This window comes from Lampetra fluviatilis, chromosome 16, assembly GCF_964198595.1.
Source record: "Lampetra fluviatilis chromosome 16, kcLamFluv1.1, whole genome shotgun sequence".
Taxonomy (NCBI): domain Eukaryota; kingdom Metazoa; phylum Chordata; class Hyperoartia; order Petromyzontiformes; family Petromyzontidae; genus Lampetra; species Lampetra fluviatilis.
Genome location: NC_136290.1, coordinates 5,858,233 through 5,880,545, shown reverse-complemented (window position 1 = coordinate 5,880,545; position 22,313 = coordinate 5,858,233). Strand labels below are relative to the sequence as shown.

Below are 22,313 nucleotides of genomic sequence, written 5' to 3'. Positions count from 1 at the left end.
TTTTAACACACAAAGTAACGCCCTCTCCATGTGACAATGCAATAGCTTTCTCCGGGGTTGTGCACAGGACCTTTACTTCACGTACGTATGGAACAACTTCTTGCACTTACAAGTGGAGCAGGCGGTCACCACAATCCTCAACAACCCCCCCAGCACAGAGGAGAGTGACGATCCTGGGACAGAGGACGGAGTGGACATCAGGAGGGAAAACGCCTCGGTAAAAAGTGTATGTATCTATTTCTCTGCGCTGACGAACCCCCAGCATCGATGCAGCCTTCATATGTTTAAGCAAACACCTGGCCACATGGTAACAGAACCCAACAAATTAGCTGGTAAGCATTTCATCATGAATGATATTGCTGTCTTCCTGCAATCATTGTCATGGGCAAATGGTCACCTCTAAATAGTGGCAAGTAGGGTTCTTGTGTAGGGTTATGGGATCTTGAGTAGAATACAACTATGACATTTAGCTGATTGTCCACTAGGAACAATGGCAGCCATAACTTATGCAAATCCACCATACACTTTCACCTATAATTCTCTTGAGTCATTCTGAAAGTCATTCCAATTGGACCATATATATTTTTATCTTTTCCCAAAATTTTATTCCAATTGTGCTATCGGCATCACATTCTCAGATTAAGAATGTATTTGGAACTCATGGCAGAGTAGTGCATTAACTGTTAGAAAACGGTCCTAGAAAGGAGATTATGCACGTTGAACTTATTTCGCACCATACGTAGCCAACCGTGCTAATCGGAGGTACGGAAGACCATAGAACTGCTTCTTCAAGTGATTGCTTATCCACACTAGGGGGGGGCAGTTAAATTTAATCAAATTAAATGCAAACCAAATTGAATGTACTGGCCATTTGTGAGTGTGCTGAGGCTGTCAACTCACTATACTTGAGGAACCTGATTTAGTCATGGACAGTTGACCAAATTTGAGGACAAGATCTCAACAGTACCAGCACAATGCTCCAGCACTCTGACCTTTGAGCCACTCAATCGTATAATTCATTTTAGGAGGAGTATAAGCGTGCACACGTGTACAAAAGACACCCACACACACATTTTACGTATGTTTAAACGTGACTTGTTCCACCTTTTCTGGTTATTATTAGACTATTTCATACATCGGAGCCCTTTAACGTTGAATGTATCTTCAAACTTACTTGCTTCTAATTACTTTTGAAATGGCTTCGTGTCTCCTCAGCTTTTCCAAAGGTGTCAACTTGTACAAAGGATGCTCGGTGCGTGGGAGTCAAACGAAAAAGAACAGTACGTATCTTTGAGTCCTTTGATGCACAGTTTCATTTTTCGTTGTAACGCTTAAACAATTGCGGAAACATTTTCTACATCTTGAGATAATGAATTGGCTGCATGCTCTTTGGCTGCCTACATTAAATATAGAATGTTTATTATGTAGCTATCAATGCTAATTGGAGGTGTGGGAAGGACAACAAACTAAACAGAAAAATCTAAAATGTAGGCCCTGGTAGGGATTTTTACGACCTAAATCCACATTTCAATGTGATGCAATAAAAATTCATTTCCAAAAGTTTATGCAATTTCATGTTATGAGTGTTTAGTGTAAATTCCACTTTCCTTTGATGGTATTCAGTCTTGGTATATGATAAGCACTATTTACTTCCCACCAAGTGATGCAGCCTCATCAGGCAGTGCCAAGCTAAATTACTCTGCTGTTACTGATAATATATTTGACCCTGGATTGAACCTGGGTCTTTTAATGATGGGGAGAGGCCCTGTATTTGGACTGGCTTACTGAGCTGTACGTCTTTGCTACCAAGCGCTAATCAGGTTTTGATTGATCATGGCAGGGAGGAAGGTGGAAGGCGGAGGGGCTACATGGGCCACCTGACCAGGATAGCCAACGCTGTGGTGCAGAGCGCGGAGAAGGGACCCAATGCTCTTCTCATCAAGGAGCTGCTCACAGGTGAGGCTGAACCCATTATGGCTCAAACCATTGCTCCCAGTTTAGATAAACTTATGCAGAAGCTATCTAATTCATTTTGGACGAATGTCGACTTAACACTGATTTCTTACATGTAATATTCAGATTGAATCGATACTTATCAGTAAAAATCGCTCTTAAAAGGGATTTTAAAAAATACTGCAGGCATGGGGTATGATTCTCAAGTTCGTAGGTGGCCGTGTAGGCCTGACAGATGAACTCTGTCTACATTTTTGCATTGGCCACTCCCAAGATGCAGTGATCTGCCAAGATTAATTGGCACTATGTCATCTTGTGAGTCACACCCGTGGCTTTTGACTGGCTCGTACTTGGCTATATAACTTGTGAATATACATTTTATTCTAAAACATTAACAGCATGATCTTTATTGTTTCATGTGACAATACACTTCATTATTTAACTTTTTCCGAATCCTTTTCTTCAATTAAAGGGTGGTTCTCAATCTGAATAATGGGATGATGTGTTACATAGGGTACAATAAAGTAATTGCAGTTTTGTGAAAACTAAAGGGGGGAAACATAATTAATGTTAAGAAGCTTTTTAGATTTTTTTTAAATTCAACATCGATTGCTTGGAAACCATAAGGTCTGTCCCAAAACTGTATGTTACTTTATAATGTCAATGTAAATTCCTGCTCAAATTAGCAAGATGGTGGATGTGGAGGTTGATCATTGAGTCAGTGGTAGAAATTCCACATTTCCTCGGTGGATACTTATCATGAAGACAACCACTCTTGAAAAATGGGAATAATTGTCACTTAAGATGATGTGTTGAAATAGATTAATGAAAATTAAAACCTAAGAAACTATTTGGCTTGGATTGGTGCATCCACGACAATAACATCCAAGTATGTATTTGAAGTTACAAATGAAACACACTACGTGTGCAGGTCACATTGGTCTAGTGAAATGGTGACCAATACACCAAACACTGAGCCCATTATAGTGTATCTCAACAGTCTCCAAAGCCATGACCCAAAAATTTGTTGGATTTGACTCTGTAATTTGCAATCGACATAAAGCATACTAGTGCCATCTATTGGTGGTTATTGTTTTTTTATGTATGGAATTTTGTATTCTTTGCGTCTTCCGGTAAAGCCACGTAGATAGAAAAAAAATACAAATAATGACAATATTCCGACGTTTCGATCGCAGCACAAGCAAAGCTATCACCCCAACCATTGGGAAAGAACCATCTGAGGACCCAATCAAAACCTTCACCTTTGCCATACATAGCAGGGTTCACCAAAAAGATTTACAAAATCATGAGCAAACACAAGATCCAGGTACGATTTAACACAGTACATAAAATTCGTGATCTGATCCCATCTGTGAAGGATGTGATCCCTGACCTGCAATACCCCAGTGTCTACAAACTAAGCTGTGTTTGCGGCAGCAGTTACATTGGGGAGACTAAGCGACATGTCTCGGACTGGGTTCGTGAACATAAGGCAGATCTGAAACACGGTAGGACCAATACCTCAGCCGTAGCTGATCATTATTTTAACGAGGTGGGCACACACGAAATAGATTTTGCCAAGACGAAGGTACTCTGCAAGCCCACTGGGTATCAGCAAAGATTCGTTCATGAAGCCATCCAGATATATAAACACTTACACAATTTCAACCGAGAAGATGGGTACAAACTGAGCAATCATTGGAAGGACTTTATTAACCAGTTTAGGTCATAACTGGCTGTGATGTTCCCTTCCTTACCTACCCATGTTAGCAGTTATTTTCGACTCTCTGAGTTACATTCACTAACGCAGCCATCATTAGCTGTGTTAGTAAATGGCGGCTTGCTATCCTTTTCCACCTCCATGTGGCGATGGCTCTTTCCGAGCTCTCTCCGAGCTTACCTTTACAAGCATCTCTAAACCTTTGTAAACAGCTCTTTGATTGGGGTAGACCTATTGCCGGGTACGGAGACCTCTCCTACATTAACATTAGCTGCCCCGCCCATCTCTAAACCTTTATATACAGCTCTTTGATTGGTGTATACCTACTGCAGGTTACGGAGACCTCTCCTACATTAACATTAGCTGTCCCGCTCATCTATAAACCTTTATAAACAGCTTGCCTCAGCAGCTTTCTCCCTCTTTTTTCACCTGATGACGATTGCTTGTGTTGTGATTGAAACGTCATGGTATTGTTTATATTGTTATTATTTTTTTCTATCTACGTGGCTTTACCGAAAAACCCAAAGAATATGAATTCCTGCAGTCGCGAAAGCTTTAAGTCAAGATTTATTAAATTTAGTTGGGTGTTTTTTTTCTTCAGTCATAATGAAAATGTTTGTATGCTTAGGTTGTTGTTAGTTCTGATTTGTCCTGAGATCCACAAAACATATTTTGTAATCCATCTATGGATTGAGATCCACGTATCGGCTACAGCTGATCAAGTGGGTTGTTGTCAGAAATGTTCTTACATTCGCACCAGTAGCGTACGTTTCCTGACACGCCTCTTCCTCCATATTCTTGGTGCAGAGCTTCCAGACGACTACAGGGAGCGGTGGGACGTGTTTGTGGGCAGCGCACTGGTGGACATCAACAAAAAGAACACAGTAGATTTGGTGAGGAGACTCGTAAGTTGTGCGAATTGTTGTTATTTTTTATTTATATTTTCCCCCCCTCAACGCCAAGCTTTCACCTTTGCTTTCCTTAATCTTCCTGGAGTGTGGTTATTCAACTGAAAAAACAAGTCTCTGCAGAGAGTAATTCGGAGTGAAATGCCACGTTGATCTTTGACAATTGATGGCTTTAACGTTGGAAACAAGCTGTGTTCATCCATGGAAATTGTCAAGGTGTACTTGTAATCTCGTCACTTGGTGAGTGTTACACAAAAAGCACCGTTTTATGTTTTGCCTGTTGTAAAATGAGTCTTGTAAATGTATTTTTCCACAATTGTCACTTTCAAAATCCAGGTAATTTATCTTTACTTGGTGCACACTTAGAGGGTGTAAGAGTCCAGTGACATCTTGCGGACCCCTCTGATTGGTGATGACTTAGAATTTGCTGGCCAAGGGAGTTCTTGGATATGATTTTGGTGGATCACGTAAGGGGGACCCTTGATGTGAGTGAGACACCAGCCAACGGAAATTAGCTCCCTGTAGATGGTGTTTTGAGTTTTTCTCCTTTTCACGGATTTATCCAGTCATTCCAGTTGATACAAGTTAAACATATTTTTAAGATATCGGCCAGACATCTCATGTCGAGGTTTTTGAGACTCGAGAGGCTTTCTTGGCTAAATAATCGATTTGTTTGCATTCTTTAAATTTGGAATTGCACCATGTGTAAAACTCAATTGTTACTTCATCATCTGCTTTTCTTATCAGCAGGGTTTAATATTACCAGCTGCCGTCTATCGCTGGCAAAACCTGTGCTGCATTATGTTGATTGTAGCCATGCAACAATTCATCCTGACACCATGATTAAATAAATTGTCATGATTCAGGGTTATTATTTGATACCAAAATTTATTCCAGTTCGTCTTGTTTGTAATATTCATCTCCTATGTTTATTCTATTAGCCTAAAGGTAACATGGCTTAATTTGCATACTTTAACTTCCATAATCGATTAAGCACGTGTGTCTGTGCTTCATTGTGAGGGCGAGGATATTTGTGCTTTATGAATTGTTACATACCGACATGAATTCAACGATGCCCTTGCTTTTTGGAGAATCGTTTTTACTTTCGACGTAAGTGGTACTTATCATAAAGGTACGAGCCCTTTTTTGGGCTGCATCCTACTACAGCAAACAATGTCCTTAATAGAGGTTTTCTAGGGTTAGATTGTGTAAATATAAATGTGTCGTTAAACCCGCCACCACCCGACACAGCCAATTAGTAAGGTTTGACGTAAACAGAACATGCCAATTACTTGCTAGTTCAGCACACCGTTGTTTTGGAGAATAACCCCACAACATTTACAATTCGAGTATGACGTTTCACCGGTAATTACAACTAGCCTCATCATTATGGATAATATGGGTTGTGAGTATTGGTCGCTAAAGCCAAACAAAGCCCTAGTTACTTGACATTGTTGAACAGGTAAGTGATTCGGGGCTGAGCCTTGCTACATTGACGTTCATCAAAAGTTTGCTTCCAGCTCCAAGCCGACCGCGATCGTGCCTTTTGGCATTTTATTGTGGGGTTGCTTCTCTGTTGACACTGCGGCTGTGTGACGGCGGGTGTCGGCGGTGCAGGTGAGCCCCTACAACCAGCACTCATCGAGCGAGGATGACGATGCAGACATCAAGGACATCGGATTCCCCCCGGATGCCTCCCTGCAGCAGGTATACGCGTCCGACCGGCAGGCAGCATCGCACCACGCAGCCAGCAAACAATGCAGCACCGGCATTTAGCTCGCGAACGTTGTTTGTCATCATTATCAGCCCACATGGCTGGTCATTACCTTGGTCATTATGGTTGTCATCACTTCGATCGCCACACCATTATCATGTTCACCGCAGTTGTATCTATTATTATTATTACCTCCATTGTCATAATCATTATAATTTATCATTTCCATTCGCATTGTTATTATCATCGTCATAATTTTGGCCACAAATCATCATTATAAAGCGAATAATTGTAAAACTAAATATAATTGTTACTCACTGTAATTGTCACACTTTGAATAATTTGTATTGCTCTCAAATGGCCGTTCCACATTGTTGTTACCATCCTTATGGTAACCATCATTACCATCAACATACTTATGTTACCATCATTGTGTTCTATTTTTGTTAGAATAGTTATTGCTATAATCATAATCTGGCCTTTCAATCATTGGTAGTGTTTTCACCATTGTCACAATCATAAATTTGATTGTTTAGTGTAGACATCACTGAATGTCATCTCCCATCAGCATAATTACTGTATTTTCATTAATCATCAGCCATTCATATTTCATTTTACCAGTTGCCAGAACAATGTCTCATAGCACCACAGCACACATCACAACATTACGTATTTTTATGAGTATTGCTGTTGGTACAAACTGAGAACACCTCTTGTCATCGTCATTAACACTGTTTTATAACAAAAACAATATTCTGATGTATATTCTTAGTAAACAGAAATATTTTGATTTTAAATTACGCTTGAAGGAATGCAATGAAGAAACAGGCATTCGGTTAAAAATGTTGGTGTTTTTGGTTCAGCTTGTTTTAGCATATTTTCAGCTTCGCTCTTCGGCAACATCCGAATTGATTTGGTGGCATTTATTTTTGAGCGATTTGGGGCATCTTTGAACGAGACAATGTGCTTTCTTTTAGACACTTGCAAAAATGTATGGATTTCATCTGATACTTTGTTTTCTCGCTATGAAGCCAATTCACAGGTGAAAGTAGTGTATCTGCATGCCGATAGTCTTTATGCACATACATTGAGGCCGAAAAGTAAAGCTCACCGTGTGACAAGTAACATCATGGCATAGTCAAGTGGCCTGTTCCACCAGTCATGTAATAGCACGTTGGAAAAATTACGCCATTTCGCCGGCTGGCAAAATCCAACATTGCCCGCTTGCTTTTTGCATTTGTTTACGAGCGCGCTTTGTTTTGCATTTTTCAAAAGCAACCCTTTTTGTGTTGTTTTCTTTTTTCTTCTGTTGTTGTTTGTTGCCGTTGGCCTTTTTCTTTCTTAAATCTGGCCGTCGCTCATTTGTCGGGCGATGCCAGGCCTTCTCTGATTATCAGATGCAACAAATGACGTCCAATTTTGTTGACCAGTTTGGCTTCAGTGATGAGGAGTTCGCCGAGCAGGAAGACAATGTGAAGTAAGTGGCTTCTCGCGTCCTGCTTGCTGCTCCGGAGTTCATATTACGTGGTGTCACGGGGCAATGGAACGAAGTGGGAACGTTAGTTAAATCTATTTGTAGCACAAAGTTAAAGCAAAGAGCACTTAACTCGGATCCCTAATCCTGCAGAAAATCATTAAAAATGCACAATGCTGTTCATGATATTGAGCTGGGCGGTCCTGGAGTTAAAACACTCGACTCATAATCATACGTTCCCAGTTGAGGTTAGACTAAGTTTATTATGCCTCTGGGGTCTAAAAATTAGTACCACTCTTGTGAGAAATCAAGTGGTGGAAGTGCTGTTTAAGTATTGTTCATTATTGTCTAGGGGTCGTCTCATTTTGGACTTGTGTCGGAGTGTGGCTTTATTTACACATTGAAATAAAATACAATTGTACAATCAGTTACTAACAACACATTGTGGTCTCTCTGGGTCAGGACATTGTCTGCTATTGGTTTATATTCAATCAACATTGGTCATTCTGGTTGGAGATTGATTGGAATTGTCACTGTCATTTAATAGCCATTGACAGATGACCCCCACCTCATTGCTATTTTGATTTGGGAGAAAACTGACTTTTATTTATTTGCATTACCAATTGGTGTTCGTCAGGATGAGACAAAGTATGCACTAGTGTTTAACATGGCACGTGAAAAGGACGACCTGACCCATTTAATTATTACATTTACTGTTCTGGAATATGCTTGTAATATAATCATTTAAAGATGTATTTTTTAGATGCAGTGTTGGCCTATACATTTTAAATCGGTGTTTAATATCGAAAACAGTGTATTCTATTCACTTGTGGTTTTATTGTAATATTAGCTGGTGCTCCAAGCATACATCTACAAACCCACGTGCACATTTTTCTAAAAGTGTTATACATAAGGTAAAGTATGGAATTACGTGTGTTAGAAGGCTGATGTGAAACGGTTTCAGTTTTTCTTGCTGCGCGTAATTTTTTTATTTATCTTCCGCTTGTCTGTTTCAGCGCTTCCTTTGATAGAGTATCTGAAATAAATTTTGCCATGAATGCAAACGACGAAAGCGTAAGTAACTCGCTCACGGGACACGCTGCCCCTATGCCCTTAGCGAATCCACTTGAACACGACGACTGAATGCCACCGCTTTTTCTCGTTCAAGAAGCGTCTCGTGTCAAAACATGCCCATCTTATAACGTGAAGTTAATTTAGACTTGGTGTTTTGTCCGACTATGATCAGGCGAAATCTTGCACTGTTCCTTCTCACATGTGAGGCCCCATATTTTATAATGGGTAAGTAATGCAAATTATGCCCTTGCCATGTTTGTTCTCTATCGTTCAGCTTTAGGAACCAAAGGTTAATTTTTCATAATCTGTGGTATACGCTCTTTTAGGAATCAATATTAACATCACTTTTATTGGTAAAAATAACTTTAGAGATCTCTATCCTTGAGTAGGCTACATTGAAGGAATTCATCACTTGAGGAATAATGCATTATACCTGTTCCCATTTGCAGTGCTGTAAATGCTTTAAGTAATGCAGAAAGGTGACAAAAGGAATAGTACTTAATTCATAATCAGTGATCCTGTGATGAACACGTGGTGATGGTGCAGCCCTGTAATCGCTTGCACACGCCAATGCTGGCAGAGGTCTCCATTATGCCTGTGTGTATGTTGAACTTCTTGTGCACCGTACGCAGCCAACCGTGCTAATTGGAGGTGGTTGAGGGTGCACCCTGCACTCGATAGAATGAGCACAACTTTGTGGGACATCAATATTGGTCATCATATGTTGATGCTGGACCTTCCCATGGGAAAGTGGAATTTTCATCCCTGGCTCATTGTTACCAATGATGAGTTCTGCCCAAAGCTTTCTGTAGTAGGGGAACATTTTGTCCTTGTTGAAAATAAATGAATTACTCGCATTTCTCCTATGTAGCTCTGTCTTATCTCTGGGTTTTTTAGGGACGGATTAAACATTGAGTTTAACCAATTCCATCCTTATTTAGTCTTACTGCTAAATATACCATTGGAAATTCCACATTCCCATGGTGGGGGGCACCATCTATTTCTTCCATCGGACAATTCCTGTGGTCTTTCCACAAATTGGTGCTGCATATTAAATTGTCCCTGGAAGGATGATTGGCACATTTCAGACCATCAATCAGGCGCTTTGATCACCGATCCATCGGTAGGGAGTAGCCTCAGAAATCTACGAGTGTGGGTGAGGATCTGGGGTCGGCATTGAGGGTTGGGCGGAGAGAGCTGGGTGGTGTGGACTGCGTACGCTCTACGAGTGCCACGTCCCAATTGTGGGCTGCCCTCTCCCCGTGCTTGTGCCTGCAGCAAAACGCGGCGCTGTTTGAGGCGTGCTGCAATGAGCGCATCCAGCAGTTTGACGACGAGAGTGGCGCGGACGAGGAGGACATCTGGGAGGAGAAGCAGATCACATACGCCACCAACGTCAAAGTCCGGCAGAGGTGACGCAATGTGGACCCTCGCGACGACGGCACACGGGCCCCCAAGCTCATGAGCGCTCTTGATTTCTCGGTTGCCACCTGGTTCTCTAATTTATATGCTCCCATTTGCTTGGTTTGATTATCCTAACACCGTCACCAATTACTTTTTTTTCTTAATTTGGAACGGCCGTTTGCTGTTAGAAATAGTTGTTGTGCATATGGCCGTGTGATACACTTTTAAAACTTGGTTTATGAGAAACCAGCAGTCCGCACATCCTTTCCGGGCCTCCAGCCAGCCAGCGGGCAAGCCTTTTTTCTCATATAGTCTGATAATTATTAATAGCACTGTATCAATCCACTGCTCGGTGAATGATGCAGATGTCCTCGTGCAGATATGCACGAGCACTTGGGAGCATGGCACGATCCAGAAAGGAATCCACCCAGTTCATCCAGCCAGAAAACTTTTCCAATATAGTATGAAAGGTTTGTGAAATTACAGCCAAGCACATCATTATGGCAGCCCAATGACCCGCTTCGTCTTTAGTGACCGACTTCTTAATACTTCAGTGCAGTGATGTCACTTGAGATTAAGTTCCTATGCTGATGTTTATTAATTAATTAAATTGAGCTTCATTTGTGTGGGCAACCTGAGACGCACAACATAGTTACATACTTATGGGATGAAGTTGTTAGTTTTTTAGGGTATGTCTCTTAACAACCATTAGGTGATAATTGCTTCTTTGGTAAGAGGGCCATTCTCTTCATAGGATGACATGCAACAATAAAAAGTGAGCACATCTGCATAATAACAACTTGGCATCTGTTTGGATCGCAAGATTATTATTTAGGGGTCTGGGAGAGGGTTTTTTTTCGCATCATGTAAATCCTGGAACTGTGTCATTACCAGTAACATGTTGCGTAATTAGCAGGGAAAGCAGGTGAAAGTAATGAAAGAAGTGAAGTTTGCAGGAGACGATTTACACGAGGATGTATTCTGTTATGACTTAAATTACACTGGTCAACACACTTTTTCTGGCATAAGGTATTCCAACGGTTTCAAGGTAATGTTGGGGTGCTGATTCCAAATCTGGCATCAGTTTTTGTCTATCACATCAGTTTTTTTGAGATATCAAATATTGCATTTTCAATAAAAACTGCAGAAGAAAAATATTAAATAAATGTGGATATCTACATAACATTATATTATAAACACACTATCCTAAAAATACAACACCATATTTTAACACTAAAGCAGTCACTGACTCGCAACAACTTGCAATCATAAGTGACGGAGTTAATTTCGGGTAAAATCAATGAAAATGGGGTATGCCGATAGCATAAAAATGAGATGTGATAGAGCAAATTTGAGATCAGATTTGGAATCAGCACCCTGAAATTAGTCTAAAACAGCTGCAAAAGTATAGGCCAGAAATGTTTTTTGTTGACCAGTGTTATTTATTCCCCGGTGATGTCAGTGATTTAGAAAAGTACATAGTTGGTAGAAATGCTTCAGATTTGTCAGGCAAACAAATATTAACAACTTAACTTTGAAAGATAACACGTACTTTGTGGCATAACTGGAAGCAGTCAAGAAATTTAAAATTCTTTTTTTTTTGCTTGATCCGGATGTAATCTAGGTCTACTGCACTCACCGGTTGGGCAGATGAGTGGTTGGTTTCCTGTATATTCCAACAATGTTCAATTTATTGAATGTTTCTATCATCCGTGTATGTTGACAATCATATATGGTACATTGGCAGTGCTTCTGGCAAATTTTCAAATGAAACTTCTGGAGCATTTTTAGTTCGAAACGTGTTTTTTGTTTAATACTAATTAACAGCACTGTCTTTGTACTGTTTGCCTTTTGATGTTCTCTGGTCTGACACTGGTAAGCTAAGCTCTAAAGAAGGCTGTCTGTTTGAGGCCAATCGGTTTCAAAGACAATGCGTTGATTATCAGAGCATGTTTGTTTGCATGTTCACCACAAAGTACGTGTGGTTAATCCAGACTTGATTCCTTGCAAAAGGTTTCTATTTAGTGTTTGAACATCCTAACTTCTGTTTTATTGCCAGAAAGGGTAAAACCTATTATTTTTTCATACTTTGATACTGGCAAAATGTCCGATTTTGTGTATTTTGTTGCCTGTTTTTTGGTTCCACGGCGTGCTTTGAAAAATGTAGCTTGCGTACAAAATCATTGCAGGAGCAGAAATTGCTTTATTTGAATCAAGGTTAGCTGTAGGGTAATGGATCAAATCATCTGTTTTGTGTTCTCTGCTCTAATTGCTTTTACCCAGGCCGATGACCACCTTGGCTAGAATTAAAATTCTGCATTAAAGTTCATTCCACAAGCAATGAAATACATTCCTTATTTATTCCAGCGCAGTTTGACTGAATAATCCCAAGGAAGCAGCCTCGGCATGTTGATATTTGTGCCGATTGCCCTGCGACCATGCACAGCACGGATTTCATTGCGAGCAATTGGGAAGCACGCGCTGCAAATGAGAATGTGCCAGAACCCAGTGCACGCAGAATGTTTCAGCTCACGGCTATGTTGTTACCAAGGGGTGCAAGTTTCTTGAATGTATCACATGTGCAGACCAAGTCTTCAGCATTACAGTTTTTTTTTTCAAGTTACGCATGGTCGTTTTGGACGTGGCTTGCAATTTTTTGCCGTCCTTAATTTAAATTTGTGTTAAGTTAGTTTAAGTTACGTCATTTATTACGTGTATTGCCACCACATAGAAATATTCCGGATTATGGTGCTGGCAACACAATCTCCCACCAATTGCCATGCCAGCTTTAATGGGTGCTCACTAATAGCACTCTCCCCAACACCTCTGTCTAAAGTGGGGGAAGGAATCTGTTTTGTGTCCTCCACCACCGGGGCCGCTGTCCTACAGACTCCTCCCCCTGTCTTCTATTGATGGTCAGGTTTGGTGTGTTGTATTCGACCAGCAATACGGGCAAAACGTCGGGCGATAGTGGGGGCAGCGAAGAGAGCACAGACTCGGAGGAGGACGTGGAGGAGGAGGACGTGAGCGTCAAGCCCTGCCGACACTCGGCCAACAACAACAATGCGGAAGACCGAATGGATGTCGACGGTGCTGACGGTGGGTGGTGCTTGCTGCGTTCGATTTGTGTCGATACACAATTATAGCAGTTGGCTGGACAGCTCCAGGGATCTCAATGGGTTGTGTGAAAGCACTTCCACACAACTGGTGAATAATAAGAATAATGTCATGTATGAATAAAATCCTTGATGAGTTATTTTACTTTTTCACAAGGGCCTTGTTTGGACAGTTCCGTTTTTACGAAGTAGTTTGCTTGTGGGATGAAGCTGCAGTACCTATAGAAGATCCACACATACAAGGGGATAACATTTACATTCCACACACATGGGTTCACAAAACTTAATGGTGTACTGCTATCTTCTAACTACCTAACAGGCAAACAAGTTTGGAAGTCTGACAACCAAAGTGATTTGCTAGCACATTCCTCCAAAGTGCACCACCAAGCTTGGCATGATGCTGGATTGAAGCCCTGTGCCTGCGTGACACTGTCAGGCACTAAGTGAGGTTCTGGGTTCTATCCCTGAAGTTCCTTGATCAGTGTATCAGAAGGTTAATATTGATCATATGCACTGAACCAGTTCTCGTATGATCCTATGTTTAAACTCTAAGGCTTCCTATTATACTGGGGAAGCTCATAATGGCTATGAATGAGTCGATGTCACTGAGGTTCCTGGAATTAGCATCTTTCTCGCTCGCTTTCGGAGGAAGCTTATCATCGCTGTTACAGCATTGAGTCGGCATTAATTTGTCCCATAAAATGTGAGCATGCAGTTTATCACAGCGGCTCCTAGCACCTGCCTTGTATCGGCAAAGTGCAGCCTCCTAATGCTTCTTCAGGACTGCAGCATGGCTTACTTCCATGTTCACCGGTGGAAGAAGGATTCGACGCTTACGTGATTACATAGATTTCCTCTTTCACTTTCGTAAGGTATAGAGGCTGACATTTTTATTACTTTCCAGGTTCTAGAGCTTGATTATGACAAAAGCAGCTAGAAAAGTAACTTTTGGTCTTTGAATACAGTTGCCAAGATGCTTGCAATGTCATTGCCTTAAAGGTTTGAAAGACAACATGGTAGATGTAATCGGGAAGAGGATGGAGGGACGGGTGATCATGACAGCCATTCGAGTGGCATCCAGAGGTCAGCTACCAAGAGGGAAAGACCTGAAGTCAGATGATGATGATGATGAGACTTGTAGAGAAAACCTTGGAGGTTCATTGTCAACAGTGTAACAGCCATGGCCTCTGTAAGATGGAAGTCAATGATGGTGGTGTGGTGACATCAACAGCACTGTCTGTGATAACCTGCTGACTGTAACCGGTTGACTGTAATCTTGTCTCCCATCGTAGCTTCAGGTCCCGGATGGACAGCGCGATTTGATGACGTGGCGATGGACACGGGGGGTGGGGCATCTGCCGATGGTGACGTGGGAGGACGGGCGGGTGACAGCACCAGCACCAGCAGCAGCTCCAGTTCGTCTCCAGCTGTAGTGGACACAGGCTCCAGTCTGTGGGAGAACGCAGGGGGCAGCCCTGGACCTGGGCAGCAGGGCCTCAGCTGGGCTGATTTTCCTGACACCAAACCCAAAACCTCCAGGTGCCCCCTCCCTCCTTTCTTTGCTGCCCGATATTAGAGCTCTGTGAACAGCAAAAATGAAACGTGGACAAAAAGTGAAAAGATCATACTTGCTGTAAATGTAAAAAATATATTCTTAAACGATTTGATTACTTGTTCAGTTTCGAGGATACTATTTGGCTTCTTGTGCCCTTGTGATATTTAATCTTTAGTTGTATGAATCTATGGTATAAAGTTATAAATATGTATGCACTGGAAATTATCTTGTACACCTTATTTGATGCATGTATTGTAAGTGTATTAATACACTTTAAATGATGAATCATTATAACCCCAATGCTTGACAAGGGTTAAAAAAGCAGACTGTTAGGTGATGGCGCACACTAGCTAAACAGCTCCTCTCCCTTGTTGCTAATCAAATGTACCAAGAAGCTCATATTACTAACCCTGGCCCTGGTGCATAACCAGCCTTCTTTTCAGTTTTTGTTATTTCACTTTTCATGTTCACAGTGCGTCTCGGTCCTTGATGTGCGACGTGAACAGGTATTGCTGGGCTTTTTTGAACAAAGTGCAAGTGGCATTTAAGGTCAACAGCATTTTCATTTGACAGGCGTATATGCAACACTTGGACCAGTTTCCTACTCTGCCCATCGGCAAGCCATGGTTGGTTCCACAATTTTTGATTTGTGACGGTACAACCAAGAGCCAGTATGAATACATTCAAGCCTTTGACTCATTAAATGAGCAATGGGGTAGCAGTCGCCTCTGTTTTTGGCCACTAGACAGTGGTGGGAATTTTGCGTTCCCATGGTAGGGGTCTACCATAGGTTGACCACTGTTGGCTTCCCGTAAAGTGATACTTGCTTTATCTACCCCAGAGGGATGATAGGGAATACATTTTACCATACAGAAATGTGTAACTTGCACCGTATATACTGTGTATTAAAATGAAATTCCAAATTACTCTAATTTTAACAAGGTTAGGATTTTATCATCGTTATTCTAACTGTTCCACCTGAATTTACTTTTATCATGTCAATAAATATTTTTGTGTGATGGGAAGTCAGATTATAATGAATATTGCATACACATGACATTATTTAGTATTTCATTGTGTATACTAATAATGACAAATGACCTTATAAAATAAACAATGCTTTAAAATAGGCCAAGTAATTCTCAACTTTTTGACGTGCCCTCGTACATGTGTATCCGTTTGTACAGACCCTCCACAGCATTAGCACACATCAGGTGCAGGATTGATTCCCTTATTTAAGTATATCGTATGTATAAAACCCCACCTGCTGTCACTTAATTTTTAATATTAACATGCATTTTATATTACAGGAGCTTTTACCTGAGCAACAGTGCACCTGCAAATCTGCCCTTTTAACATGTGGGACATTTTTAGGGCCATTAAAACGATGAAAAGCTGAAATTCATGGCTGCAATCTCTTATGTTCAGTCCACACACCAAAGGTGTCTGGGAGCGAGTTCGTGCCTCGTGAACTTCCCATTTTAAAATGTCACCTGTTTGCATGCTGGTGATTTACTCTCACTGAATGTGCACATGCAAACTAAGCAGTTCTTGTCAGCCTTCTGCGATGTCACTATACCGCATTATAAAATTCTAAATGCCCATAAAACATACATAAAAAAGACTCCTGACTCTTAAGAGGTGTATTGAAAGGCGTCAGGTGTCGGTACTGAGCTTGGCACCATTGTGATCCTGGTTTCAAATTCAAGCAGCCACTCGCGATCAAACCGGGTTCTCCTTTGTCATCTGTTAATGGTTTCAACTAATAAGTTGCACAAACACCGCCATATTACATTTTAAATAAACGTGTTACTTCCCATAATTCAAGTTCTAAGAATGAAAAAAATATCAATTTGATTACCCGTACCATGTATGTTTCTCATCAGGGTACATGGGAAGTGCAGTACCCTTTGTGTGCTTCAAATTAGGTTGCTTGAATCGATCTCACATTTCCTTTCACAGACCATTCTTTAATAGAGGGTGATACGTTCCTCTGCGATATATCCTCATTTAAGGACTTAATGCCGAGAGCACATTTTATAGTTAAATAAATCCCTGACTCCCTAAGTGCATTCGGAGTTTTTGTACGATCTCAACAACTTGTGTTTACCAAAAATAAACTTATCCAGTGTTCATTCTCGATTTGAAGTTTTCGTGACTGCAAGGATCCATGCTCTTTGGTTATTTCAGCAGTTGCTTCTGGCTGTGGTGGTCCCACCTGATGGCGAGCGCTTGTGTTGCGCCTGAAACGTCGTGATTTAATGTTTTTTTACCTATGCGACTTTACCGAAAGAACCAAAGTGTATTTATCCAGTGTTGTAGACTCTCTGGAAAAGTGCTCTTATCACTCCTTGTGATGTGATTAAGTGCTTTGTGCAGTATACAGCATCACGCTTGGTGGTCACCTTAATTCCCTTACAAATTAGTAAATCAATTTAGGCTAATTTTACCTCCAGTAGACCCTGATCAAGTCCGGATAACAGTTGCCACTGGTGTCTTATGTCATGGCTGATAGATGACCCGATATAGTTGGTCAGAGTCCAAGGGCACAACTCGCCACCACATTGCTTCCCACACTTCCATGCATCCAAGTACAGCCATACACATGGCGGGCACACATACAAACATGATTTCCATAAATTTTGTTGAGTTCTTATCATTTATGATTTTATATTGTAAATTATATCCAGGTATACATTTGTGCATTACACAATGATTGTAACTGCACACTAGGTTTATCTCGTATGCATGCACATTGCATGTTTTGGTAAATGTAACTGCTGCTTTCATATTTAGTAGCATGGGTGTTGGTCATAATTCATATTACAGTAATTTCCATGATATGTCAATTCATTGTCAACTTGACTTAACATTAATTGAGATTTAGTTTGACTATAACCTCCATATACCTTATATGAAAACAGCATTTAAAAAAATTCAGCAATTTTATTTATCAGAGTTGAGAAAGAGGTTTTAGCAGTTTGTCGAATACTGTTCCATATGCTTATTGTCAACGAGGCACTAATTGGCAAAATAATTCCTATATATGCAGCCCTGCTTGTGGAGGCACTTATGGCCAATTTCACTTCAATGGGAAAAAAAAATCTGCAAGCAAGTCAAATGCACAACAGTGAGTGGATGGCGTCAAATAGACGTCGCTTTGCGCCCACGAGTTTTTCCGGACATTGTTATGTACTGTGTAAAGTAATGCAATTCACTTCGAGCCTCATGGAAGGATTTGATATTTTTTGCAGAAGGGTTTCCCAAGTTGAACGTGGTTCATGTTGATCAAGCACATTTGGTGTGTTAACTATGGTTAAATTAGGATTATTTTTTTTATGTAAAAGTGAAATTTTTGAGCATTTCATTTCGGTGAATCATTTTTTGTTTTGGAGATAAATAGTTACAGGTAGTCTTTCATAGTTCGGCGACTTGGAGGCAAGGGTTGGTGGATCATGATGAAACCTTCAAGCCAGTTGGGTTGAAGGTAACCAGGAGATGGTAGTACACAAAGTAGATTCCTGACCAACCTGTAAAGACTTTTGAGAGTTATTCCCCTCATATGCCTGGGTTTTTGCCATTTCTACAACCAAAACTCTAATAATAAAGTGGCCAAGTGTCATAATTCAGGAACCTCGAGCTAATGTGTTTAGAAACTCATTCAGGTTTAATTTAATACATGAAGGACATTATTTGGACAGTCATATTTTGAAACAATTGAGCTTGGCTGCTTTTAAATTTGGCTCCTTCACTAAACTGAAAGACATTGCTTCGAATAATTTGAGTGTGCATGAAACACTTAAAAAAATCCATACACACTGGCTAGCAGCCCACTTTCTGTACTACCATCTCCTGGCCTGAAATTTGCAAACTACACATGTTGATGCACAACCCACAAAGGCACACTTGCAGATGGCAGCAATATGAACCAATGCAACGTGTTTGAATAAGGAACTAATGTGCCTCACTCTTTGCAGTCTCTCGGTCACCGGCCCCAGGAGTAGCTCTCCCATCGCAATGGAAACTGGCCCTGACACCACCGACCACACGAACAAGCACGTGGCCTCGCAGACGGCCGGTGAGTTTGACCATGGCCGCTGTGGATAGGAGTCCAAGAACACAGCCATCTTGTAGCTCAAATTACAGGACCCTGGAGACTGGGTTTCAGTGCCACAGCTTCAGCACATGGAGACCGGTTTTGGCCACTCTTACGAAGCAGTCTGGAGACATGGTGCCTTCTACACAGGTCGTTTGGTCAAAGAGCTCGCAACCTTTAACATTTATAAATTCTGTTTGTCTTCACACTTTCGGCTTCCTCCGAATCATCTCCCTGCTCGAACGAGTAATAGGAAGGCACTTGTCTCCACTCGACCAGTGGTGGAAATTCAGATTTCAATTTTTTAGACAGTCTTTTCATAGGATGACCATTTGTTAGCCTATATTAAAATTACTGTTTCTTGCTATACACAACATTGAATTGTTTGGAATTTTTTTGAAAACTGTCAACGGTTTATGGTACTGAGCACTGCACATCCTCCATTATCATTCAGTCATGTAATGTCATTTAATCCGACCGTGTCAGTCTGTTATTCACTTTGACTAGTGTCATTCATTGCTATTGGTCGAGACATTCAAGTGTCAGGGTGACGTCACTAACAAAAGAAACTTGTTTTGGTTTATGACGGGGAGCTGAAAGCCAGTCTCCTGAAATAGCTCGGAGATTCAGGCCACTGATCCCGAAAAGGAGTCCTCTTATCGCCACAGTGATGAGGTTATGACAAAAGGCAAATGGAGTGAACCATTATTGTCGGTTCCAGGCCATTGCCTGGACACGAGGGGAGACTTGTATCAATACAGTTGAACCAAAGTGACGCAATTTTTGGTTCATTGCTGATGTCAGCAGAATAGCGACTGCTCAAAGCAAGCAGAACACAATTGCAACTCGCGTTTCAAAATCCCCTTTGTCATTGGCGCAGCAAGGCTAGTCTCCTTATGGTTTCTCTTTAAATTGTACTTATTTTGATAATTTTCTCATCACAATAAATTTCAACACTTAAAATGCTTTCATGGTCTGTGCCATTGGTACAAATCAGGTGGTAAATTACAGCCTGGAAGGTAGTAGACCACTGAACTGGTACCACTGAACCTGAGTTATAATCTGAGCAGCCAACTGTGCTTAACCCGGATTCTCAAGTTTTAAAGATTTCATGAACTTTGCCTGGCCACCAAAAACTGCATAATACGAATAAATAAATTTGACTGGTAAATTTCAGCTCTGAAAAAGTATAGTTTTAACTCTCATACAGAATCTCATAGGGAGCGCGTGGGACAAGTCTGATAAAAAGGCCGCTTAAGTCTGTGGGAGACATACTATCAAAAATCTCTTCCAGATGTTCTCACTGCTTTGTGAGATTTACAAATGGATTAATTCTTAAGTTACATGATTCTTCAACAAGAAAGGCACTTGGGGGGGGGGGGCGGTATCTGAATGGGAGTTGTTACATGGGGAGAACCAGCATTGTTAAAGCACTACGTTGAGCATGGTGGCTACATTGGGCACCTCATTTTACAACTTTGGAGACGAGGGTTGGTGAATTGCATACATTTGTGAGAGTCTGAAACTTGTTGGGCTGCACGGTGACCAGAAAATGGCAACATTCCATGAAAGGCAATAGGCCAAAAATCTAAATGCAGTTTCCTTCTAAAATAAAAGGTTGGAAAAATGTCTTTGCATTATTATTTATGGCATCAGTTGGTAAGCTGTTTTTTTTTCATTGATGGGCATGCCAGCACTCCATGTATTACTCAGCATCATTAAATTTGTGCCACTTTACATCATGAAGGGCGCTCGGTGACGGGCGGTTTCTCTTTGTCTTATACTGCCTGCCGCCAGTTATGGTATTCATAACATGAAGCAATTCCATTCAGGGCCGTGGAATATGCCGCAGATAACGATTTTGAGGGGAGGCCCAGTCCAAACCACCTCCTTACCCCCTAAGGGTTGCAACTAAGGCTATAGCCATCCTAGATATGAGTTAAACATTTACATTTTTGACACGTCTAGAGCGTCAAGCAAGCAAGGAACTATATTTTGTCTTATCTATGCTTTTTGTGTGTCTGGTTTCTGTGTCCGCATGAACATTTGTAAAGTTTAAAAGTAACTATCCGTGTGGTGTAATAAAATATTAGTTTTTTTAATGCCATTACCCACGTGGCCCCTACACTTTCGCGTAGACTCTGTAAAAGCAGACCTGTTGCTTCGTCTTGGGAGTCAATCGCGATGTGGATAATTGTGTCGACTGCCGTAATCTATCCAGTTTTGACAAACGGTCTAGAAGACGTTTGCTATTAAATTGCAAGTTTGCGAAGTTACACACATCGCCTCGCAAATTTATTTTGATGCTACGGAATCAGCAGGTCGTTGGGGTCAAGTCTTCTGAAGACCTCCCCCCCCCCCGAGGCATTGCTTTTCCTGCCAAAAAGGATCGCGTCACACGAGGGCGCTTCTGCTGAAGCGGTTTGTGCAGGCAACCGTGACGTTGTACATGGGGGCACGATGTACAGCATTGCTCTGGTTGCTTTGCCTGATCCCCAGTAACAAGCACTACAGCTAACAGCATGGATCGCGGTGCGGGTACCGCTTGCGAAACAGTGCATTGCCAAATACAGAAGTGCTCGCGATTGCGATAGGGCCCGTTGACTGCCTGCATTCTAAGCACGCACCAAGCATGTGCAGCAGCAGCGAGCGTGCGTGATAATTTATCCCCGATCACAGTCCGTGTTCTAATTGCGCAGCGACTCGGTCGCAATTTTTTGCCGGAGTGGCATTTGATTTTGTCAGGGTTGCTCCGTATTGACTGCTCACGGCGGTGACGATATTGTCCAGGACCGGGCTTCAATCGGTGGTGCAGCCAGTGGCTCTGTGGACAGGTTTCGGATGAGCTTGAGGCACGAAGCGGGCAGGAGCTGGTGAGCAGCGGGTGATGACTTCGCTGTGCGTGAAGCAACAAATGAAACTCACGCGGCCATACCAGTAGACAACAGCTATAGGGAGGTACTTGTCAGCAACCCTGGTCGGCCATCCAGGGACCAGGACCTTTTCCCTGTGGTCGCTTATTTTTGGGAAGAGGCGGACAAGGGCATGGAGCTAATGCAAGCCTGGTCGGGGACGCTGCCACAGAAACCATGCGGATAAAATTGTCCTAATCAGAGTGACGGGACTTCTTCCCTTGGCAGCCAGGGAGGCCCCAATGGTCCCAACCACAGACAGCTGAGGTGTTTCCACATACCCTGCACACTACTCGGGAAGTGTCAGCCTCAGAAGATGAAAATATCTCCGGAACTAGTCTGACCTTGCGTCGACCATGAATTCCACCCCCTCTCTGCTGTCGTTGG

At 41.7% G+C, this 22,313-nt stretch overlaps 1 protein-coding gene across 12 annotated transcripts in view; it reads left to right on the top strand.

Annotated features, from left to right (window-relative positions):
- LOC144936479 (serine/threonine-protein phosphatase 6 regulatory subunit 3-like) overlaps positions 1-22,313 on the top strand; it is a 62,200-nt gene that overhangs the window by 28,478 nt on the left and 11,409 nt on the right. For 5 of the 12 annotated variants that reach the window (XM_078863567.1, XM_078863561.1, XM_078863571.1 and 2 more), the window contains exons 10-20: positions 68-226; positions 1,216-1,280; positions 1,841-1,956; positions 4,481-4,578; positions 6,199-6,288; positions 7,675-7,772; positions 8,786-8,843; positions 10,122-10,255; positions 13,168-13,346; positions 14,656-14,902; positions 18,896-18,996. In XM_078863567.1, the coding sequence (XP_078719693.1) occupies positions 68-226; positions 1,216-1,280; positions 1,841-1,956; positions 4,481-4,578; positions 6,199-6,288; positions 7,675-7,772; positions 8,786-8,843; positions 10,122-10,255; positions 13,168-13,346; positions 14,656-14,902; positions 18,896-18,996 (1,345 nt within the window). The remainder of the gene's footprint in view (positions 1-67; positions 227-1,215; positions 1,281-1,840; positions 1,957-4,480; positions 4,579-6,198; positions 6,289-7,674; positions 7,773-8,785; positions 8,844-10,121; positions 10,256-13,167; positions 13,347-14,655; positions 14,903-18,895; positions 18,997-22,313) is intronic. The other 7 variants (XM_078863563.1, XM_078863570.1, XM_078863572.1 and 4 more) reach the window with 7 other exon arrangements.